Below are 21,195 nucleotides of genomic sequence, written 5' to 3'. Positions count from 1 at the left end.
TGAAAAGCTGGCTATCAAAACAGTAATACGAACACTGATGTGTTTATGACAGAAAAAATGCAACAAAGGAAAACACTGAACAGCTCACTCGTGAAATTCATGATACCTCAGATTAAAGAACACTCAAACCTGATATAAATGAATTTGGACAGCAGTAGAGCTTAACAAGAGGAACTTAATAAAACTCAGCCCTAAAAGGATTTCAAATGAATAAACATAATTTCATTATCACCTTAGTCGAACAAAAAGCACACTCAAGAGAACTCCAAGTTAATTACTATTAATACTGAATGTAACTGGATCCATAAAAAACTGGAATAGAACATGGTTCAAACTTAGTAATACTGAAACTGAACAGAAATAAAATCAACCAAAATTCACTTCATGAAACTTAGCCTTATTCAATTTAACAGAACGTAACTGAGCATTACAATGTTGGGCCTTAATTCAACAGAATTAAAATGAACATCCTTAGAAATTACGGATATGACATGATGTAACTTTGTCTAAGATTATTAACACAAAAAGACAACTGAAAGGTGAATGAGCCATAAGTGAAATAACAGCATGATGGTGTACTGGAGGGATTAAAGTTGTAACAAGCACATTAGACTTACAAGTAAATCAGTGATGAGAAAAACCCATGGTAACTGTAAATTCCATGGAAACAGAAATTCGGTAAGACTTTTTAAAGTGCAGTGTTACTGGAAAATAAATATAATAACGTGTGATTTAGCATATTGCTGAACAAGCCAACAGCTTTTTGTGATGGCATCTGGCATCAAGTAAACTCCTGCATGCAGGGACTGCAACAGGACCACTGAAGGGACAAAGGAAATGTCGTGAGATGGGGCATCCTTCTTGTCCCCTTTGTCTCCCCAGGAGCCCCTTGGAAAGGGAAATGCCCACACGGGCTTTATCTGACTCCTTCCCAGCCAGCCTTTCCCTCGCTCCCGGGTCTCATTTGCTCCGCAGGCTCCACCAGCTCTCCCAACTCAGAGCAGCTCTCCGAGGAGAAAACGCTGCCTGGCGTGGGGCTGTCTGATCCCTGTCCCATCTTGATTCCATTTGCGCCGCTCCCTCCCCCATCCAAGAGCCGGAAGGATCCCCCCAACCCCACGGTCCTGCAGCAGATCCTGGGCACGTTCCCTCCTCCGCTCCCTGGGGGCCCTGGGGAGGCTCCAGAGCCCTCCCTGTGTGCGGGACAGCTGCTGCAGCACCGCTGCGCCCGCGTGCCAGCAGCGCCCAAGGAGCAGCTGCGCCAGGTCCCAGTCGGAAGCGGAATCCTCAGCGCACACAAATGACAACCGGCATTCCAGGGGCTGGCAGGAGAAGCTAAATCCATCTGCTCGCTGCCCTTTCTAGCCATGGCCACGCTGATGCAATTGGAAGAATTGCCCCTGCCCGGGAAGCTGTCAGGTAGAAGAGAGGAGCAAAAGCCACGCGATTCTGAGGTGCCAGCTGCCAGGGCCTCAGGTTTTCCTTCCGATTTCTAAGGGGTTTGGACTGTTTTTACCATTTCAACACTTTCTGTGCATCCCAGTGAGCGAGTAAGCAGCACAAAGCCTCTCCCTCAAAGCCTTGAGGTGGTGCCAAGGCAGAACTGCGGCTCCACAGCAGCAGCGGCAGCAGCAGCGCTTCTCTCGATGGGTTTTCCGCTCGACTTTCCACTGGCTCCCCATCCCCTTCTCCCTCTCCCACTCACTCTGCTCCCGTCCCGTGCTGTTCCGTCCGTGTTCCGCCTCTCCCAGGCCGGCTGATGCCGCGTCCCGCAGGCGCCCCTCGGCGGGGCCGCCCCGTGCCCGGCCCTGCCCGGCCCGCCGTGGTTCCGCCTCGGCCGGGCTCTCTCCGTGCTGGCTGCGGCGCCGCTGGAAGTGCCGCTGGCTCTGGTGCTGGCGGAGCAGCGCGGTCTTTTGGCCGCGCCTGGCGCGGGCTCTGGGCCGGCCCCGGCCGAGGCCCGGGCCCCGAACGAAGCCCCTGCCGCGGTTCCGCCCGCAGCCGCCCCGCTGCCGCCCGGCTCCCGCCCCGTGGCCGCCGGCGCGGCCGGCAGCTTCCCCGCTCCGAGCTCCGCCGCTCGCCAGCTCGGCCGCCGGCCCCGAGCCGCCGCAGCCCGGGCCGGCTCGGCAAGCGGCAGCGCGCCGGGCGGGCGGGGCCCCGGGCAGCAGAGCGGGAGCGCGGTGCCGCCCGCACGGGCGGAGAAGCCGCCCCTGGAGCAGCTCTACCGGGAGGGCCCGCTGCTGGGCAGCGGCGGCCGCGGCAGCGTTTACTCCGCGACCCGGCTCGCCGACGGCGCCCCGGTAAGAGACGGGGCCGGCTCGGGGGGCGGCGGCGGGCGGCGAGCTGAGCCCGGCACTGGCCTTGGCTTGCAGGCGGCCGTCAAGCGAGTGTGCCGGGAGCGCACCTCGGAGTGGGCGCGGCTGGAGAGGGAGCGGGGCCCGCGGGAGGAGCCGGGGGCCGTGCCGGGCGGGGCTGAGGCGAGGCCCGGCGGGGCGGCAGCCGGAGCGCTGCGAGGGCAGCGAGCGTGGAGCGAGCGGGGGCCGCGCAGCGTCCCGGGCCGGGCAGTGGCGAGCCGCGGCGGGGCCGGGCGGCATCGGGGGCCCGAGGCGCGGCGCAGCATCGGCCCCGCTGACGGCATCGCGGTGCCCCCGCAGCACAAGGGCGCCCTTGTGCCCCTGGAGCTGGCGCTGCTGTGGATGGTGTCGCGGCCCGGCTTTCGCGGCGTCGTGCGGCTCCTGGACTGGTTCGAGGAGCCCGACGGCTTCGCGCTGGTCATGGAGCGCCCGGAGCGCTGCCAGGACCTCTGGTACTCCCTGGCCGAGCGGGGGTTCCTGCCGGAGCCCGTGGCGCGGGGGCTGCTCCGCCAGGTGCCGGAGGCCGTGCGGCACTGCAGCAGCCGCGGCGTCCTGCACCGCGACATCAAGGCCGAGAACGTCCTCGTCGACCTGGCCACGGGCGAGGCGAAGCTCATCGACTTCGGCTGCGGCACCATCCTCCAGGACACGTTCTACAGCCGGATGTCAGGTGAGCCCAAAGCCGGGGCCCGGCCGGGCAGCGGAGCTTCCCCCCTTTGCTGCCAGAGGGGGAAGAGGGAGGCAGGGAGGGGGAATCCTTCTTCAGCCAGCTGCAGCCAAGTTGCTTTTGGGCAGGGGCTGGCTGTTGTGAAGCGGGAGCTGGCTGGGAGGGAGGGAGGGAAGGAGGGAGCAGCACGGGTCTGATGAGCTGTGCCCGTGTCCCATAGGAGCGCCGGAGTACAGCCCACCGGAGTGTGTGAGGGAATAGCATGGAGATGGTATAGAAAGTAATCTTACCCCTAAGGAGTTGCAGCTGGGCCAATTATCAAAAATGAGGAGAAGGCCTAACTTCAACAAGCCACAGCTGTAGCTAATAAGAACAATAGGAGCTATAAAAGAGTGGGTTGGCTTATTAAGAGGACACGCCCCAAAGCAGGAAGGGACCTGGAGTCAGTTGGTTGCCTGGTGAGAGAGGAAGGGTGTACTTGGAGGAGCTGCTTACCAGAAAACACCGAATAGGTACAAAACTTTTGTAATAGAGAGATAATAGTATAAAAATTCTTGTTACATATATGCATATATGACAACAAAGAGTGGATCCTCTTTGGCTGCTACCATGGCCAGCCAGCCACCATCTGGTCCCTGGGCATCCTGCTCTATGAGCTGGTGTGCGGGCACCTTCCTTTCCACACCAACAAGGACATTATCCGGCGCCAGCTCTTCTTCCCGGCCCGGGTGTCTCAAGGTGGGGATGAGTCTTCAAGGTACGAGGGGAAGAACGGGGTTGGGAGGGGGCAGCTGGCACATAAGCGTCCTGCTCTTACAGCTAGTGAGGAGGTGGATCTGCTGGGCTTAGCTGGAGGAGGTGGCACCTGTGCCTCTGTGCTGGTGTCCTCTGCAAGGGAGGATCGATGGGAAGCTTTTGGCTGCAGCTCTGAGCACTCCTGGTGTGGCCTGGGCGCTGTGGAATGTGGGAGAGCGTGGACAGGAGCCTTGTCCTGCTGAGCGGCGGTTTCTGGTTTCTCTCGGCAGAGTGCCAGCAGCTCATCAGGTGGTGTTTATGCATGGACCCCACAGCCAGGCCATCGCTGGAGGACCTTTCTGAGCGTTCTTGGCTGCAGGAGCCCTGCCTGGCCCAGGAGACAGCAGAGATCCATCGCTGTGCACAGTAGGATGCAGAGCCCAGCAAGCAGCAGCGGCACGCGTCTCGTGGCGCTGGAAGAAAACCCTGGAGCGTTTCCCTGTGGCCGCGGCGGGGAGGAGAGAGCGCAGCCCAGGAGATGCTTCCGCTGGTCCCTGGCGAGCTGTGGAGGGAGCGGCTCAGTGCTCCCCGTCCTGTTGGAGAAGTGGTGGCAGTGCAGTGAAGGTGTCATGGACTGGGACAGGGGAAACATCCCCCTGCAGCTCAGTGACATCGTGATGTCCCCGCAAGGTGAGGCACAGCTGGCGTGTTCTTCTGGAGCAGGACGTGGAGCTGGGAACACCATCCTGGAGCTGGCCGCTGGCGGGGCAGAGCCCGTTGGCTTTGGCTGCGGCCCCTGCCTGGAGGACACGCTCTGCGCCCCGATGAAATCAAGATGAGTCCCCAGGCAGTGCAGGGCGGGGGATGCTGGTGCTTCCAGGCTCGGCAGGGCTCGGCCTGGCCCCGCGCCAGGGGTTCCCCGCTCGGCAGCGCTGGGGAATATTAATTTTTCCACCGGCCGCCAAGCTGCTTTTTGGCGAGATGGGGGACGGATGCTGTGGGAGGGGAGCTGGCTCCTGGCCTTGCTGACAGCTTCTGCCAGCCAGCCTGGCACGGGCTGAGGCGGGGGCAGCCAGCCTGACAGAAGCATCCATCCATGTGGATGGGGGGCGGCAGCGGGGGACGGGTTCCGGAGCCATGCCCCAGCTGGTCTGCTTTGCAGGCCCTTGAGGAAGGGCTGCGTTTACGGGTGGGAAAGGTGGGGATTTTCCCCACCTGTGGACAGGTTTAATTCTCACCTGGAGTGCTCAGACTCTCCTGAGGCCCGTGAAACGGTGACAAGGCTTTGTGCTTTTTCTTGTTTCCAGGTCTTGTTTTGAATTGCCTTTCATGCAATGGTTCTTTGATTTTCCCAGGAAGATTACAGCTGGTGCCTGGACCGGACGGGGAAGCGCCTGCACCGTCCGTGGAGCGCGTCCAGTGCCAGCGCTACCCCAGGGGCCACGGTCTGCGGGGACATCCCCTTCCAGAAGGACGAGGAGCTGCTGCGGGATGGGCTCCTCTCCTGGCAGCAGCTCTCCAGAGGTGGGTACCCGGCTCCACAGCTCGGCTGGCAGAAGGGCTCTGGGCAGAGGGCAGCGGGCACACGGGCATCCCGCTCTGGCAGCTGCTGAGGAGGTTGCTGTGCGTGCTTAAGCGGAGGAGCTGGAACGTGGCCTGCCACGCTGCCCTTCTCTAAAAGCAGAGAATGGGTCGGGAGGTTTGGGCTCTGAGCACAGCCAGCAGCCTGGCCCGGGCACAGGCCGTGGCGGGACAGGGGCACAGGAGCCTGCTGAGACTGACCGTGGCTCTCTGGTTTCTCTCCACAGCTGCCAGCACCTCCTGCCATGGGAACGGCACCGTTCCCTCCCCCAGGCTGGGAGGGCTGGAGGGCACTGGCTGTTCATTTGCTGTCAAATATAGTTTGGGGGTTTTTTGTCATCATCATTGGAGCGTTTCTTTCATCCTTTTCCAAGCTTTTGGCCTCTTGTGATAAATGGATGTGATTTGTCTAACAAAATCTGGTGGTTTACACTAGCTGGACTCACTATTATTGTGGTCTATACCATATTTCATTTCCTGCTTAGGTAAAATACCATGTAACAAATTTGATCAAATGAGAAACGAGGGATTGTGAAAACCTTTATTTGTGGGATGTAGAAGATACCGAGATTCAGTCTTTAATAAAAAGCATGAATCAATATTATCAAAAGAGAATATTGGGGAAATTGTGATAAATGGATGTGATTCGTGCTAACTAAATTGTAATTATATCAATATTTTTGGAAAATAATTGGACAGGTATATGAGATTAGTGCTGTGAAGCAGATGGGTTTCTTTGTAGATGATGCATGTGGGAAACAGGATACAGGAGATCAGAGTCAGCCTTGATGAACTAAAGATAGGAAGACTCCCAAGTCAGAATTGGCATCAAGACGAAGTTAAGACACCTCCCAGGCCAGGATCGGCCATGACATGAATAACGTTGGGACAATTCCAGACAGGGAGTCTCAAAGAGTGTTCTGATCTGTAAAATAATAAGGCTTCACTGGAACATAGTGCTTACTTACATAACACAAGACTTGGGGCGCGTGCCCAGCCTGCCAGGTTATCCAGAGGCCAGCGAGGAAGACTGCCGGCCTTCCTCCAAGGAGACTCCAAAGAGCCAGCAGCCCCCTGAGCCCCAGCGGGAGCCTGCGCTGGGCAGGGTGGGGACGTGGGTTTCAAGAATCGGAAACAGGAGGAGATTTGGGGGAAAATATTGATGAGTATGTGTTAGCACACAGTCGATGAGTTGTGTTTGGATCCTTTTGCCTTTTGTACGTGGGGCAGGGTGGGAAGCCCTCCCCGTACCCCATCGATCGGTTTTGCTTATGCTTTATCCCAACCACTGCCATGGGACCTCATCAGGAATATGACTCAATAGTTTACAAAACCAAAATGAATCTAATTCAGCTAAATTAACAAGGAATAGAAAAGCATGCGAGACTTAATCACAAAGGATAAAGTAACAGAAATGATGATACTTGATTAAATGAATACATTTTTACTTAATGAGTTAATAGCTGAGTCTCCTCTGGCTTTTGATCTCCTCACCAGAAGGGCTGCAGTTCCTTGATCTCCTCTGCACGAGGGGCACAGTCCTTAGGGTTTGGTCTCTGCTTTGGCACGGGGTGTTTTGTTTGGCATGATGATGACTGCCAAAAACTCCCTTAAAATCCCCCCAAAAGCACCAAATCCCCTCAAAACCCCCCAAGCTTTCCCCCACCCCCCTCAGGATGAATTTTTGGTTAATTTCAGGTAATTTTGGGTGGATTTTGAGGGCTTTGGTACCTGACCCAGAGTGGGTGTAGGATTCAAACCTACTCAAAATTCCCCCTAAAATTCCCCTAAAATCCCTCCAAATCTCCCCCAAATCCCCCTCAGGATGGATTTGGAGGAAATTTTTGGGTTAATTTTAGGTCGATTCTGGGTGGATTTTGGGTGGTTTTGGTACCTCCCAGACATCAAATATGGCATAGGATTCAAACCCAGACAACATCCCCCCCAAAACTCCTCAAAACCCCCCAAATTCCCCCCAATCCCCTGCGGAAGGATTTTGGGTGGATTTTTGGGGAATTTGGAGGAAATTTTGGGTGGTTTTGGTACCTTGTGGATGCCCAAGCAGGTGAAGGATTCAAACCCAGCCAAAATCCCCTCAAATCCCCCTCAGATTTCCTCCAGAAGTTTGGGTGGATTTGGGGTAATTTTGGGTCCTTTAGTGAAGCGGCCAGGGCCCCGGGCGTAGGGCTTGGAGCGGGGCTGAGCAGCGGGGCAGCAAGGGGGGAGGGAGGGAGCTGTGAAACCCCCGAGGATCCCCTGAGGGGGAGATCCCTAAAAGCCAGCAGCGTGTTCCCTGACAGAAACCAATTCCCTCCTGGCAATGGGGAACACGTGTTGTGGGGCCGGCTGCACCTGTGGGAGCCGTGGGGAGCGCGAGCTCGTGCTGTGCTGCACCGCTGAGCTGGCCGCGCCATGGACACGGGCAGGGCGTTCTCTGTTTGCCCCAGAGCTGGGGCCTGCAGGCACCTTGCCGCCCCTCGGCTCAGGCTGTGCCACCCAGCAAAGCCCAGCAGGCCGGGAGCAGAGCCCGGGGGATGCAGGAAGCTGAGAGAAGCCCCTGCTCTAGAACTGAGGCAGTTCCTCCAAAGCAAACAAAGACGGTAATTTGAAGACATTCCCACTGTGCTCAGAGTTGGCCTGAGGAGAATAAGTGGTGAGCTTGTCAAAAATCCCAGGAAATATCTGGGAAAAGGCTTTAGGTAATCTGGTTGTGACTAGGTACAAAGCTCCCATGGGAAAAGAGCCTCTGCAGCAGGCTGGCTGTCTGAGGGTGTCTTAGTTCTTCACAGAGTAAAGACTGCCACAGAAATGCAATTTTAATTTTTTATTGAACAATTAGAAAAAAATTTTCCAGAACTGTAAAACTACTTTCAAAAATAGTGAGGTTATCTGGGAAATGGGAAGAAACATTTGGGGATTTCTCTTTACAAAAAATATTTCTAAATCTTTCCAAAAATGAAAAGTGAAGACAAAACGGAGTCTGTTTTTCTGGATTCTGAAACTACTTGGAAAAATCCTTAACTACTGTTGTTATTGGGAAGAAATAATTGGGGATGTCTCTCTACAGAAAAAATATTTGGAAATAACTTCTAAAAATTTTTTATTTCTACAAATGAAAAACAAAGACAAAATGGGGTTGCTTTCTTTCAGGAGCCCCCTGCTGCTGCCTGCCCCCCGGGCTCCCCCAGCCCCTCGTGGCCCTGCTGCTGGTCACGGCAGCCTCTGCCTGGCTCCTGCCTGCCCAGACCGTGGGCATCCACGGCTGCTCCTGGGCACGGAGCTCAGCCAGTGCTGGGGCCGGGAGGGCTTTGCTGGTGCTACCACCCGGACACTGGGGCACAGCTCCATCTCTCCATTGCAAGGGGCCATCGCCTACCCTGGCACTGGGCTGGGGGTCAACTTCAGTGTTGTTTAGAGGGCAGGGCCAGGGGCCTCAGGGGCAGAGGAAGAGACATGTGGGTCTCAGGAGGGGCTGCAGGGTGCTGGGCTGCTCCTGGGGTCTCTAGAAGAACTTGGGAATGGGATGGGATGGGACAGAGGAAGATGAAAAAAGGGATGAAGACAGCTTGGGGTTACCCATGGGGAGGGGAGGTGGCAGTGGGATCTAGATGAGAATCGGGGGCTTCCTTGTAGAGGGCTGTTCTGGAGTCCTCTTCTCAGAGCTCTTGAGACGGCTGCCCAGGCCCTTATTATTGCTGGAGGAGCTGCTTAGGCTGTCTGAGTGTGAGCTGCAGCCACGGTCTTTCAACTCCTGTCCAGAGGCGCTCCTGTGAAGAGAGGAGGTGGCTGAGGCCCCAGCTGCCAGGGGCACACAGGGACCCTCCTGCACGGCAGGGCCCAGAGCTGGCAAGGCTCCCCAGCAGGGCTGGAGCTGCTGGCCCAGCCTGGCCCAGCTGCACCGCTGCCCCTCAAGGTCCCGGCGAGCAGGGGACGGCTCTGGGCAGGGTCCCTGGCCAGGAGCGGGCCCCGGAGCGCCTCTGCCTTTCCAGGGCCATCTCCTCCCTGCTCTTTCTCCTGCCCACCTTGCTTTGCCTCTGCCCTGTGCCCCTGGGGCTGCTCTTGGCCCGGCAGCCTCAGCGGGAGCCAGCACTGGCTGCAGCCCCAGCGGCCCCCCAGGACAAGGCCCAGCAATTACGAGGCCAAAGAAAGCACAGGGCAGCAGCAGAACCCTCAGCAGAGTTAGCTGGACAGTCACAGACCGGCCACAACTCCACTGCAGCTTCCCTGGGAATGTTTCCTGTCTCCCTTAGACTTTCAAAAGAAGTTGTTTGAGGGGGAGAGCAACAAAACACTCACTGTTTTCCCTTCCAGGAATACCAGATTCCAAAGCAGCACAGCATGACGACAAGCTCCAAACAAAGCAGGCCTACTATTAACCCTAGCCAGGAGCCTGTTCCCTCAAAGATAGCCTTTCTGATGCTCTCCTGGGAATGGGGAAGACGTGTTGTGGTTCCATCTGCATCTGTGGGAGCAATGGGGAGCGTGAGCCCACGCTGTGCTGCACCACTGAGCTGGCAGCACACTGGATACGGGCAGGGCGTTCTCTGTTTGCCCCAGAGCTGGGGCCTGCAGGCACCTTGCCGCCCCTTGGCTCAGGCTGTGCCACCCAGCAAAGCCCAGCAGGCCGGGAGCAGAGCCCGGGGGCAGCGCAGCTGCTTGGGCAGTCGCTGCTTTGAGGGACACGGGCCAAAGCCATCCCTGAGCAGCCACTGCCAGCCCTGGCCCTCCCTGGCCCGTGACAGCTCGCCCAGCCCCAGGGGACAGAGTCAGGACCCAGTGCAGCCCCTGCCCAGCCGGGAGCCAGGGCTGGCTCTGGCCCTGGGCTGGCGGCAGGGCTCCCGCTCGGGGCCGCTCCTGTGCCTTGGGCCTCTGGGCACCCAGGGCCAGCTCCGGAGCAGCTGCAGCGCGAGGGATGATGGTGCACGAGTCCCGTTTCCCCGGGGCTGGCAACGAGCTCCAGAGGCCTCCAACCCTCCAGAGGCACCTCCAGCTTTGGCTGCTGCCGGGCTGTGCAAGGGCAGGCCCTGGGGGAAGAGCTGCCGCCACACAGCCCCGCTGAGGGCTGAGCCCGGCGCAGCAATTACCTCCTGTGCCTGTGCCCCTGCCTGGCATCGCCTTCCTTCCTGCAGCAGGGGCTGCCAATGGGCCACTGCTTCTTTGGGGAAACATCTCCTTCTGTTCCGCCTGTTGGTCCATCACTTGAGAATCAAAAAAGAACAGCTGGATCAGATGGAACAATTCCCCTTTTCGTTGCTGGCATCTTCAGGTGTCATGTTTCTCAAAAATGGGGAAAAGTTCCACAAAACACCTGGGCTTTGGGGGCCAGGGCCCACCCCCCTCCAAACAGCTGCCAGTGCTGAGCAGAAGTTGTGACGGGATCATGCAGGGCGAGGGAGCACACGGGCATGGCTCTGTCCTGGCACCTGCAGCGATGCCCCCCTGGCCAAGCTTTGGGCACTGAGCTGGCAGCTCTCCTGGGGGAAAGGCCTTGACCTACCCTCAGCATCTCCCAGAGGCTCAGTGCTGGACGTGGGTTGGGAAGCCAGATCACCTTCACCAACAGGTTCTTCAGCTGCAAAGAAAGGCAGGACAGAAGAGCTCCTGTGTCACTGCTGACGATTCTCCTTCAGACCCGAGTGGCAGTGGGTGCACCTGGGTGATTGGTGCCCTCCAAGGCACTCCCTCAGCTCTCCTTCCACTCCGGAGCAGGGGCAGGGGGACCACGTGCCTGCAGTGGCCCCACACTAGGATGGAAGGAGCCAGCAACTCTAAACCCAGCCCCAGGCAGGGCCAGGCCTTGGCAGCGGCAGTGGGAGCAGCTCAGGCTCCCTGGGGCCAGCAAAGGAGCTGTGAATGGCACAGCCCCGGGGCACAGCCCTGGGCCCGGCCCCTTCCCTCTCTGCTCTTCTGCCTGGCTGCACAGAGCACACGGAAGGACACACTGGCATTGCCATGGGAGGAAGATGGACAGCTAAATGCTCCTTCCTCCCACTGACAGCGATGCTGTGGGATCCCTCAGGGCTCCAGAAGGGAGCAGGGCAAGGTTTCCAGAACTGATCAACCTTCAGAGGAACTTAAGGGAAATGCCACATGAGTGAGCTCTTGCCACACAGACACTGATTATTCTGTCAGGGAATGTACATTGAGAACTTGCCTCCAACATCTGGCAATGTCTTCAAACCACCATTCACGAGCACTTCCAAACAATCCAAGGCTTGATCCCAATCTAGAAGAGAGCACAGATCCCACAGAACCATTCCCATGGTGTGCTGGGATCCCCATCTGCCATAGGGAACTGGGCACTGCAAGGGGGTGGGGTAAGGCTGTGGGAGCCTGTGGCTCCTGGTCACTCTCCAGACTCTTTGCAGGCCCCGTGCAACATCCCTGGAGGGGCAGCTGGAGCAGCCCAGGGCCCATGGGGGCTCTCTCACTCCCACACAGGAAACCCTCACTAGAAGCTTAGGGAAATCTGCAGCAGGCAGTGCCACAGCCATCCCTCCCAACCTCCGTCCCTCCTTCCTGCTGGCCCACCTGACCATGGAACAGCTCCCTCAACCCAAGGGCACATGGCCAGGCCCTCTCAGGACCCACTGGAGCCTTGCTCTCCCCCTCTGCCCTTTCCCCACCTCGGGCACCCCGTGCAGTCGCTCCCAGGTTTCGGGACGTGTCTCCCCCGGAGGGAGCCCAGCAGGACTGCTCAGAACCCGAGTGCCCTGAGCCTGCTCGGGATGATTCCTCTGGGCTGTGCTGCTCTTGTCCGGGCTGTGCCCGCACTGCCAAGCCGCAGAGAGGGCGGCTCAAGGCTCAGCAGGGCTCAGGTCCAGAGGCACAGCAATTACCTCCTGGGACTGTGCCTGGCATGGCCTCCCTTCCTTCAGGAAATGCCGCCTTCCATAGGGCCTCTTTGTCCATCCCTTGAGAAAGGAAGAGGCACAGCTGGATCAGATGGGAACACTGCACATCGGGCAGGTGGCCTCTCCATGAGGCAATACTTGTCCAAGTCATGCATAAGGGTCAGGAAAATCCTGACCCCCCAGGCCCTTTGGGCTGGCTGTGGCCCACCCTTCTCCAAGCAGCCACCCCTCAAGATGTGCCTGGGGACCGGGAAATTGCAGGGCATCTCATGCCCGTTGTGCAGTTTGGGCTGGCTGTCAGCTGATGCCAAATGCCTTCCTGCAGAGGCTGGCCAGAAGCTGCAGCCAGGCCAGGCTGGGAAGCAGCCCTGCAGGCCGTGAAAGCAGCAGCGGGGCAGCCAGGCTGCCATGGATCCCTTCCCACCGTGCCGGGCACGGCGTGTCCAGATGTGCAGCCAAAGCCCCCGGCTGCTGAGTCCCAGGGGAAGGCAGAGGGAAATGCACCCACCTTGTCCTGCCTGTGCTTCCTTCTGTGTTTGTCTCAGGAAGTCATTGGAGTCAAGATATTTTTTGGCTCCTGAAAGTTGGGACTTTCCTTTTGGAGGACCTTAAGAGAAAGTAGTTCCATTTCCCAGGAATGGATGCCACAAAAGCAGGGATCATCCTGTGGGCTCAGCAGGGACACACTACTCACCTCTGCGATGGGAGCTGGGTTGGTGCTGAGCATCCAGGCCAGGTGCTGGAGAAGTCTTCCCTGCAGGCACATCTGTAACTGAATGGCCACAGAAGCTTCTGTCACCTCTGCTGATCTGCACGGGCAGCACTGAGCCGCAGGAGAGGTGAGGGCATCACGCAGGGTGAGGGCACCCATGTGCATGGTTCTGTCCTGGCACCTGCAGCGATGTCCCCCTGGCCGAGCTTTGGGCTCTGAGCTGGCAGCTCTCCCTGGGGGAAAGGCCTTGGACGACCCTCAGCAGCTCCCAGAGGCTCAGTGCTGGACGTGGGTTGGGAAGCTGCACCACCTTCACCAACAGGTTCAGCTGCAAAGAAAGGCAAGACAGAACAGCTCCCGTGGCACTGTAGGAGATTCTCAGGCTGCATGCAAGGCTCAGCCCCGGGGCACAGCCCTGGGCCCGGTCCCTTCCCTCTCTGCTCTTCTGCCTGGCTGCACAGAGCACACAGAAGGACACACTGGCATTGCACACGGGAGGAGAATAGACAGCTAAATGCTCCTTCCGCCCACTGACAGCAATCCTGTGGGATCATTCAGGGCTCCAGAAGGGAGCAGGGCAAGGTTTCCAGAATTCTTCAATCCTTAGATAATGTTAAGGGAAATCGCAGACGAGTGAGCTCTTGTCACATTGAAACTCATAATTCTTTCAGGAAAGGCACACAGAGAACTTGCCTCCAGCATTTTCCAGGAATTTCAGGCCATCTTCCAGCAGGGCTTCCAAATAATCCAAGTCACGATCCCAATCTAGAAGGGAGCACAGATGAGAATGATTTCCATGGTGTGCTGGGATCCCCTTCTGCCTCTGGGAAATGGGCGCTGCAAGGTGGTTGAGAAAGGATGAGGGAGCCAGATGTGAATGGACAAGGCCAAAGCTGCACAGGGGCCTGGGGAGCTCTGGGCTGGCTCCGGGTCACTCTCCACCCTCTGTGCAGGCCCTGTGCAACATCCCTGGAGGGGAGGCTGGAGCAGCACACGGCCCTGGGGGCTCCTTCCCTCACACGCAGAGGAAATCCTCACTAAAGCCCAGAGGAAAACTGCAGCAGGCAGTGCCACAGCTATCCCTGCCTCCCCTCTATCCCTCCTGCCCTCCTTCTGCTGGGACACCGCCCAGTTCCCAAGTGCAAACAGCCAGACCCTGTCAGGACACCCTGGAGCCTTGCTCTCCCCCTCTGCCCTTTCCCCACCTCGGGCACCCCGTGCAGTCGCTCCCAGGTTTCGGGACGTGTCTCCCACGGAGGGAGCCCAGCAGGACTGCTCAGAACCCGAGTGCCCTGAGCCTGCTCGGGATGATTCCTCTGGGCTGTGCCGCTCTTGTCCGGGCTGTGCCCGCACTGCCAAGCCGCAGAGAGGGCAGCTCAAGGCTCAGCAGGGCTCAGGCCCAGAGGCACAGCAATTACCTCCTGGGACTGTGCCTGGCATGGCCTCCCTTCCTGCAGCAGAGGCTGCCAATGAGCCACTGCTTCCTCTGGGAAACACCACCTCCAACACAGCCACTTCATCCACTTCTGGAGAATGGAAAAGAAACAGCTGGATCAGGTGGGACTGTTTCCCAATTTGAAAGGAGGCCATGCTTCTCAAAGACATGGATAAGGATCAGGAAAAGGCCCAGGCTCCTGGGACTGGGCCAGGGCTCTCCTTTCTGCAAGCAGCTGCGCTTCCTTCTCTACTAAGGGACCAGGAAAACGCAGGGCATCTCAGGGTGCGCATGGCCCGTGGTGCAATATGGGCTCCCTGTCAGCTGGTGCCAAATGCCTTCCTGCAGAGGCTGGCCAGAAGCTGCAGCCAGGCCAGGCTGGGAAGCAGCCCTGCAGGCCGTGAAAGCAGCAGCAGGGCAGCCAGGCTGCCATGGATCCCTTCCCGCTGTGCCGGGCACGGCGAGTCCAGATGTGCAGCCAAAGCCCCCGGCTGCTGAGTCCCAGCGGAAGGCAGAGGGAAATGCACCCACCTTGCCCTGTCTGCAGCATTTCCTTCAACATTTGCCAGAGAACTTCATATGGCTTCTGCGATTGTTTGTCTGCTGTGTCTTTGGGCTTTCCTTTTGGAGGACCTTAAGAGAAAGTAGTTCCATTTCCCAGGAATGGATGCCACAAAAGCAGGGCTCAGCTTGTGTGCTCAGCAGGGACACACTACTCACCCCTGCCATGGGAGCTGGGCTTGTGCACAGCATCCAGACCAGGCGCTGGAGAAGTTTTCCCTGCAGGCACACCTGTAACTCAACAGTCACGGAAGCTTCTGTCACCTGCTTCTTGGCACATTGTCAATGATTACGCTTTGGTGGGCCAGTGAGAACATACCTACAGAAACCCCAGAGGGCTTCAAAACTTCATACTGCCAGGCTATTGGAGAAGGCTTCCCAGTATCCCAGTCTGGAAGCAAACCAAGATGAGAACTGTTTCCATTGTGTGCCAGGGCTGGCTCTGGCCTGGGCTGGCGGCAGGGCTCCCGCTCGGGGCTGCTCCTGTGCCTTGGGCCTCTGGGCACTCAGGGCCAGCTCCGGAGCAGCTGCAGCGGGAGGGACGTTGGTGCACGAGTCCCGTTTCCCCGGGGCTGGCAACGAGCTCCAGAGGCGCCTCCAGCTTTGGCTGCTGCCAGGCTGTGCAAGGGCAGGCCCTGGGGGAAGAGCTGCTGCCACACAGCCCCGCTGAGGGCTGAGCCCGGCACAGCAGTTACCTCCTGTGCCCAAGCCTGTGCTCGTGCATGGCATCGCCTTCCTTCCTGAAGCAGGGGCTGGAACCCAGGAGCGACTGCTTCTTTCCGGAAATGCCGCCTTCCACAGAACCTCCATGTCCATCTCTTGAGAAAGGAAGGGAGACAGCTGGATCAGATGGATCTGTTCCCCATTTGGGTGGTGGCATCTACGGGACGCAATATTTGTTAAAGACATGGACCAGGAAATGCCCAGGTTATTTGGGCTGGGTCAGAGCACTCTCTCCTCCAAACCACCACCCTTTCCTAATCTGGAGACCAGGGTAATGTGGGGGATCTCAGGGTCTGTTGCAGTATGGGCTGCCTGTCAGCTGATGCCAAATGCCTTCCTGCAGAGGCTAGCCAGAAGCTGCAGCCAGGCCAGGCTGGGAAGCAGCCCTGCAGGCCGTGAAAGCAGCAGCGGGGCAGCCAGGCTGCCATGGATCCCTTCCCGCTGTGCCGGGCACAGCGTGTCCAGATGTGCAGCCAAAGCCCCCAGCTGCTGAGTCCCAGTGGAAGGCTGAGGGAAATGCTCTCACCATTCCCTTTGCGCAGTTCCTCCACTATTTGTTTCAAGATGTTGTTTGACTCAAGCGATACCTTCTCTTTTTTACGTTTGTTCTTCCCTCTCGGAGGACCTTAAGAGAAAGTAGTTCCATTTTGCATGAATGGATCCCAAAAAAGCAGGGCTCAGCCTGTGGGCTCAGCATGGACACACTACTCACCCCTGCGATGGGAGCTGGGCTTGTGTGCAGCAACCAAAAAAGGTGCAGGAAATTTCCTCTCTGCAGACACACCTGTAGGTCAAGAGCCAGAGAAGATTCTGTCACCTTCTTCCTGCCAGTCAATGTCCATGATTACTGCTTGGTGGGACAGTGGGAACATACCTGCAGGGGGCCCAGGAGGCTTCAAAACCTTACGCAGCCAATCCAATGGAGAAGCCTTCCCAGGAACCTCATCTAGAACGGAGCACAGATGAGAACATTTTTCAGGGTGTGCTGGGATCCCCTTCTGCCTCTGGGAAATGGGCACTGCAAGGGAGGCGGGGAAGGCCGTGGGAGCCAGATGTCAGTGGACATGGCCAAAGCTGCACAGGGGCCTGGGGAGCTCTGGGCTGGCTCCGGGTCACTCTCCACCTTCTGTGCAGGCCCTGTGCAACATCCCTGGAGAGGTGGCTGGAACAGCTCAGGGGGCATTAGGTTCTCTAACTCCCACACAGTAAATCCTCCCTAAACCCCTGGGGAAAAATGCAGCAGGCAGTGCCACAACTTTACTTCTATCTCTCTGTCCCTCCTACCCTCTCTCCCTTTTTCCTTTCTACCTTCCTCTTTCTCTCCAACCCTCTTTCCCCTGGGACAGCTCCCCCAGCCCAGGGGCACATGGCCAGGCCCTCTCAGGACACACTGGAGCCTTGCTCTCCCCCTCTGCCCTTTCCCCACCTCGGGCACCCCGTGCAGTCGCTCCCAGGTTTCGGGACGTGTCTCCCATGGAGGGAGCCCAGCAGGACTGCTCAGAACCCGAGTGCCCTGAGCCTGCTCGGGATGATTCCTCTGGGCTGTGCCGCTCTTGTCCGGGCTGTGCCCGCACTGCCAAGCCGCAGAGAGGGCAGCTCAAGGCTCAGCAGGGCTCAGGCCCAGAGGAACAGCAATTACCTCCTGGGACTGTGCCTGGCATGGCCTCCCTTCCTGCAGCAGAGGCTGCCAAGGAGCCATTGCTTCCTCTGGGAAACTCAGCCTTCAGCACAGCCTCTCCTCCTTCCATCTCTGGAGAGAGAAAAAGGGAGAGCTGCCTCAGGTGGGGCTGTTCCCCAATGGGTAGGTGGCATCCTCAGGAGGCCCTTCTTCTTAAAGACATTCATGAGGTTTTGAAAGTTATCCAGCTTTGGAGCTGGGCCAGGGCTCTCCTTTCTCCAAACCACCACCCCTCCTGATCTGCCCGGAGACGGGGAAAACGCAGGGCATCTCGGGGTGCGCATGGCCTCTAGTGCAGTTTGTGCTGGCTGTCAGCTGATGCCAAATGCCTTCCTGCAGAGGCTGGCCAGAAGCTGCAGCCAGGCCAGGCTGGGAAGCAGCCCTGCAGGCCGTGAAAGCAGCAGCGGGGCAGCCAGGCTGCCATGGATCCCTTCCCGCTGTGCCGGGCACGGCGTGTCCAGAGGTGCAGCCAAAGCCCCCGGCTGCTGAGTCCCAGGGGAAGGCAGAGGGAAATGCACCCACCTTGTCCTGCCTGTGCTTCCTTCTGTGTTTGTCTCAGGAATTCATTTGAGCCAAGAGGCTTTTTGCCTCCAGAATCTTCGGACTTTCCTTTTGGAGGACCTTAAGAGAAAGTAGTTCCATTTCCCAGGAATGGATGCCACAAAAGCAGTGCTCAGCCTCTGGGGTCAGCAGGGACACACTACTCACCCCTGCGATGGGAGCTGGGCTTGTGTGCAGCAACCAGAAAAGGTGCAGGAAAAGTCCTCCCTGCAGACACACCTGTAAGTCAAGAGCCAGAGAAGATTCTGTCACTTTCATGGCTTGGTGCTGGTGCAATGGCAGTGCCCCCATGAAAATATATTTGTCTTGGTGTCTGCTGTGAGATGTGACTAGGAATAGAGCAAAGCAGGCTTTAACTTAGGAATAAAGGGGAAAAAAAAACTTTATTAACTTACAACTATAATAAGATGAACACACAGAAGTTCACATGAAAAAAACTTTCCAAACCATTCCTCCACCCCCCACCACTCAAATTTTCAATACAGTACAGTGAGACTGTCTTGGACGTCCACTCAGATTGCTACCTCTCAGATATTCAATTCTCAGTCTATTATTACTCTTCAGGCAATCAACTCTCATTTCATCAAGGAGAGAGGAGTCTCTTTTGTACCATATTGTGACCTCTTCCTTCTATGTCCAGTGCTCTCACCACTGTGCATGCACCAGAACTGCTTTTAGGGTTCCCCTTTTAAGGTTGTTTTGGTCAGTTCCAAAAAAGCGACAGTCTCTCTGTTTCGGGACGCCAGTCCTTCCCAATTTCACCCTCTGGGGCCGAGGGGTTTTGAGAACAGAGATCTTCCTCTCCATCTCTGTTCACACCACTCCTTCACTGCCCTCTCTTGCCTCCAAGCCATCGCCTCCCCCTAAATGCAGTTTCTGTGTCACAGGAAGAAAATGGGTCTGTCCATGGCTATACAAGAAAAGAGTCCAGCCATAGGCCACTCCATCATCTCCTCCCACCTAGGATTTTTTCCAAGGCCTTCTGACATTCTCCACTTGCACAAACTTGTGTCACACTTGCCCATCTCTCTCTATTTCATCTCTATCTCTCTTCCCCTTCAGATCCAGGAGGATCAGTATTTGTAAGGTTTCTCTTACTTAAGAAAAGGGTTAAAAGCTTGGGCTCTGTCTGCCCAGAACTCCCACGGCTGCTGGCTGCCGGGCATCTTCCCGCCGCACCCCTCCCTTCTCCTTCGGCACTGCTGCCAGCACAGGATATCAAATTTCAAGGTGGCAAAAGCACAGGCACTGGCTCTCTCTCTCTCTCCCGGGAGCAGGAGCGGGGGCTGCCCGATGGCTCTCATCGTTCGTCCACCCTTCCATCCTGCAGAGACCTTCACCCCCTTCTCTGTGCCAGGCTCCAGCCGACCTCACTTAGGCCACATGACTTCCTCTCCCCAGCCCAGAACACAGCTGGGCAGGGCAGGGCTGACTTCTTCACCAACCCGAACCCAGAGAGAGCTCCCCTGCCAGTCCTCTGCTTTTAACCCCTGTGTTCTCAGGGGCGGGTCCATATTCTCAGTGGCCACACCAGGTGCCAATATTCAAACCTGAGCACCCATTGCTTTGACCACTGCCTCCCAAAAAACTCGCTTCCTTTGCAAACCACGACAGTCACCTTCTTGCTGCCAGTCAATGTCCATGATTACTGCTTGGTGGGACAGTGAGAACATACCTGAAGGAGGCCCAGAAGGCTTCAAAACTTTACGCAGCCAATCTAATGGAGAAGCCTTCCCAGGAACCTCATCTAGAACGGAGCACAGATGAGAACATTTTTCAGGGTGTGCTGGGATCCCCTTCTGCCTCTGGGAAATGGGCACTGCAAGGGAGGCGGGGAAGGCCGTGGGAGCCAGATGTCAGTGGACATGGCCAAAGCTGCACAGGGGCCTGGGGAGCTCTGGGCTGGCTGCTGGTCACTCTCCACCCTCTGTGCAGGCCCTGTGCGACATCCCTGGAGAGGAAGGCTGGAACAGCTCAGGGCCCACTAGGTTCTCTTACGCCCCCAGAGTAAATCATCTCTAAAGCCCTGGGGACAAATGCAGCAGGCAGTGCCACAGCTATCCTTCTATCCCTCCGTCCCTCCTACCCTCTCTCCCTTTTGCCCCTACCTTCCTCTCTCTCCAACCCTCTTTCCCCTGGGACACCCCCCAGTTCCCAAGGGCAAACAGCCAGGCCCTCTCAGGACACACTGGAGCCTTGCTCTCCCCCTCTGCCCTTTCCCCACCTCGGGCACCCCGTGCAGTCGCTCCCAGGTTTCGGGACGTGTCTCCCACGGAGGGAGCCCAGCAGGACTGCTCAGAACCCGAGTGCCCTGAGCCTGCTCGGGATGATTCCTCTGGGCTGTGCCGCTCTTGTCCGGGCTGTGCCCGCACTGCCAAGCCGCAGAGAGGGCAGCTCAAGGCTCAGCAGGGCTCAGGCCCAGAGGCACAGCAATTACCTCCTGGGACTGTGCCTGGCATGGCCTCCCTTCCTGCAGCAGAGGCTGCCAATGAGCCACTGCTTCCTCCGGGAAACTCAGCCTTCAGCACAGCCTCTCCTTCCATCTCTGGAGAGAGAAAAAGGGAGAGCTGCCTCAGGTGGGGCTGTTCCCCAATGGGAAGGTGGCATCTTCAGGAGGCCCTTCTTCTTAAAGACACTCATGAGGTTTTGGAAGTTATCCAGCTTTGGAGCTGGGCCAGGGCTCTGCCTTTTCCAAACCACCACCCCTCCTGATCTGCCCGGAGACGGGGAAAACGCAGGGCATCTCAGGGTGTGCATGGCCTCTGGTGCAGTTTGGGCTGGCTGTCAGCTGATGCCAAATGCCTTCCTGCAGAGGCTGGCGAGAAGCTGCAGCCAGGCCAGGCTGGGAAGCAGCCCTGCAGGCCGTGAAAGCAGCAGCGGGGCAGCCAGGCTGCCATGGATCCCTTCCCGCTGTGCCGGGCACGGCGTGTCCAGATGTGCAGCCAAAGCCCCCGGCTGCTGAGTCCCAGTGGAAGGCAGAGGGAAATGCACCCACCTTGTCCTGCCTGCAGCATTTCCTTCAGCATTAGCCTCATGTTTTCAGATGGCTCATGGGGTTGCTTGTGCCCTGTGGCTTTGTTCTTTCCTGTCGGAGGTCCTTAGAGCAAAACAGTTCCATTTCCCATGAATGGATCCCACAAAAGCAGTGCTCAGCTCTGGGGGTCAGCGGGGACACACTACTCACCCCTGCGATGGGAGCTGGGCTTGTGGGCACTAACAAGCAAGGAAGCTGGAAAAGTCCTCCCTGCAGACACAGCTGTAACTCAAGAGCCAGAGAAGCTTCTGTCATCTCTGCCCTCCTGGCTGAGTTTTGGGCTGGCATCTCTCCCAGGGTGAA

The 21,195-nt window shown here is 57.6% G+C and overlaps 3 protein-coding genes and 1 long non-coding RNA gene across 4 annotated transcripts in view; 2 read left to right on the top strand and 2 right to left on the bottom strand.

Moving 5' to 3' along the window:
* Nucleotides 1-21,195, top strand: part of LOC119696487 — a 1,710,157-nt gene that overhangs the window by 760,542 nt on the left and 928,420 nt on the right.
* The window catches only part of LOC119696488, a 1,499,846-nt gene that overhangs the window by 577,651 nt on the left and 901,000 nt on the right, over nucleotides 1-21,195 (bottom strand).
* Nucleotides 631-4,573, top strand: LOC119696523 (serine/threonine-protein kinase par-1-like). Its single transcript, XM_038126271.1, is given in 6 exon segments — nucleotides 631-646; nucleotides 976-1,271; nucleotides 1,776-3,021; nucleotides 3,239-3,265; nucleotides 3,604-3,756; nucleotides 4,044-4,573. Coding segments are annotated over 6 exon segments (1,878 nt in total). The 3' UTR covers nucleotides 4,184-4,573.
* LOC119696522 lies at nucleotides 17,597-19,789 on the bottom strand. The gene is made up of 3 exons (XR_005255617.1): nucleotides 19,534-19,789; nucleotides 18,006-18,077; nucleotides 17,597-17,918 (listed from the first exon to the last, which is right to left on the bottom strand). It is a non-coding gene; the product is annotated as an uncharacterized LOC119696522 (long non-coding RNA).

The sequence above is a fragment of the Motacilla alba genome, unplaced genomic scaffold, assembly GCF_015832195.1.
Source record: "Motacilla alba alba isolate MOTALB_02 unplaced genomic scaffold, Motacilla_alba_V1.0_pri HiC_scaffold_31, whole genome shotgun sequence".
Classification (NCBI taxonomy): domain Eukaryota; kingdom Metazoa; phylum Chordata; class Aves; order Passeriformes; family Motacillidae; genus Motacilla; species Motacilla alba.
This window is presented reverse-complemented; position numbering and strand designations above follow the sequence as displayed.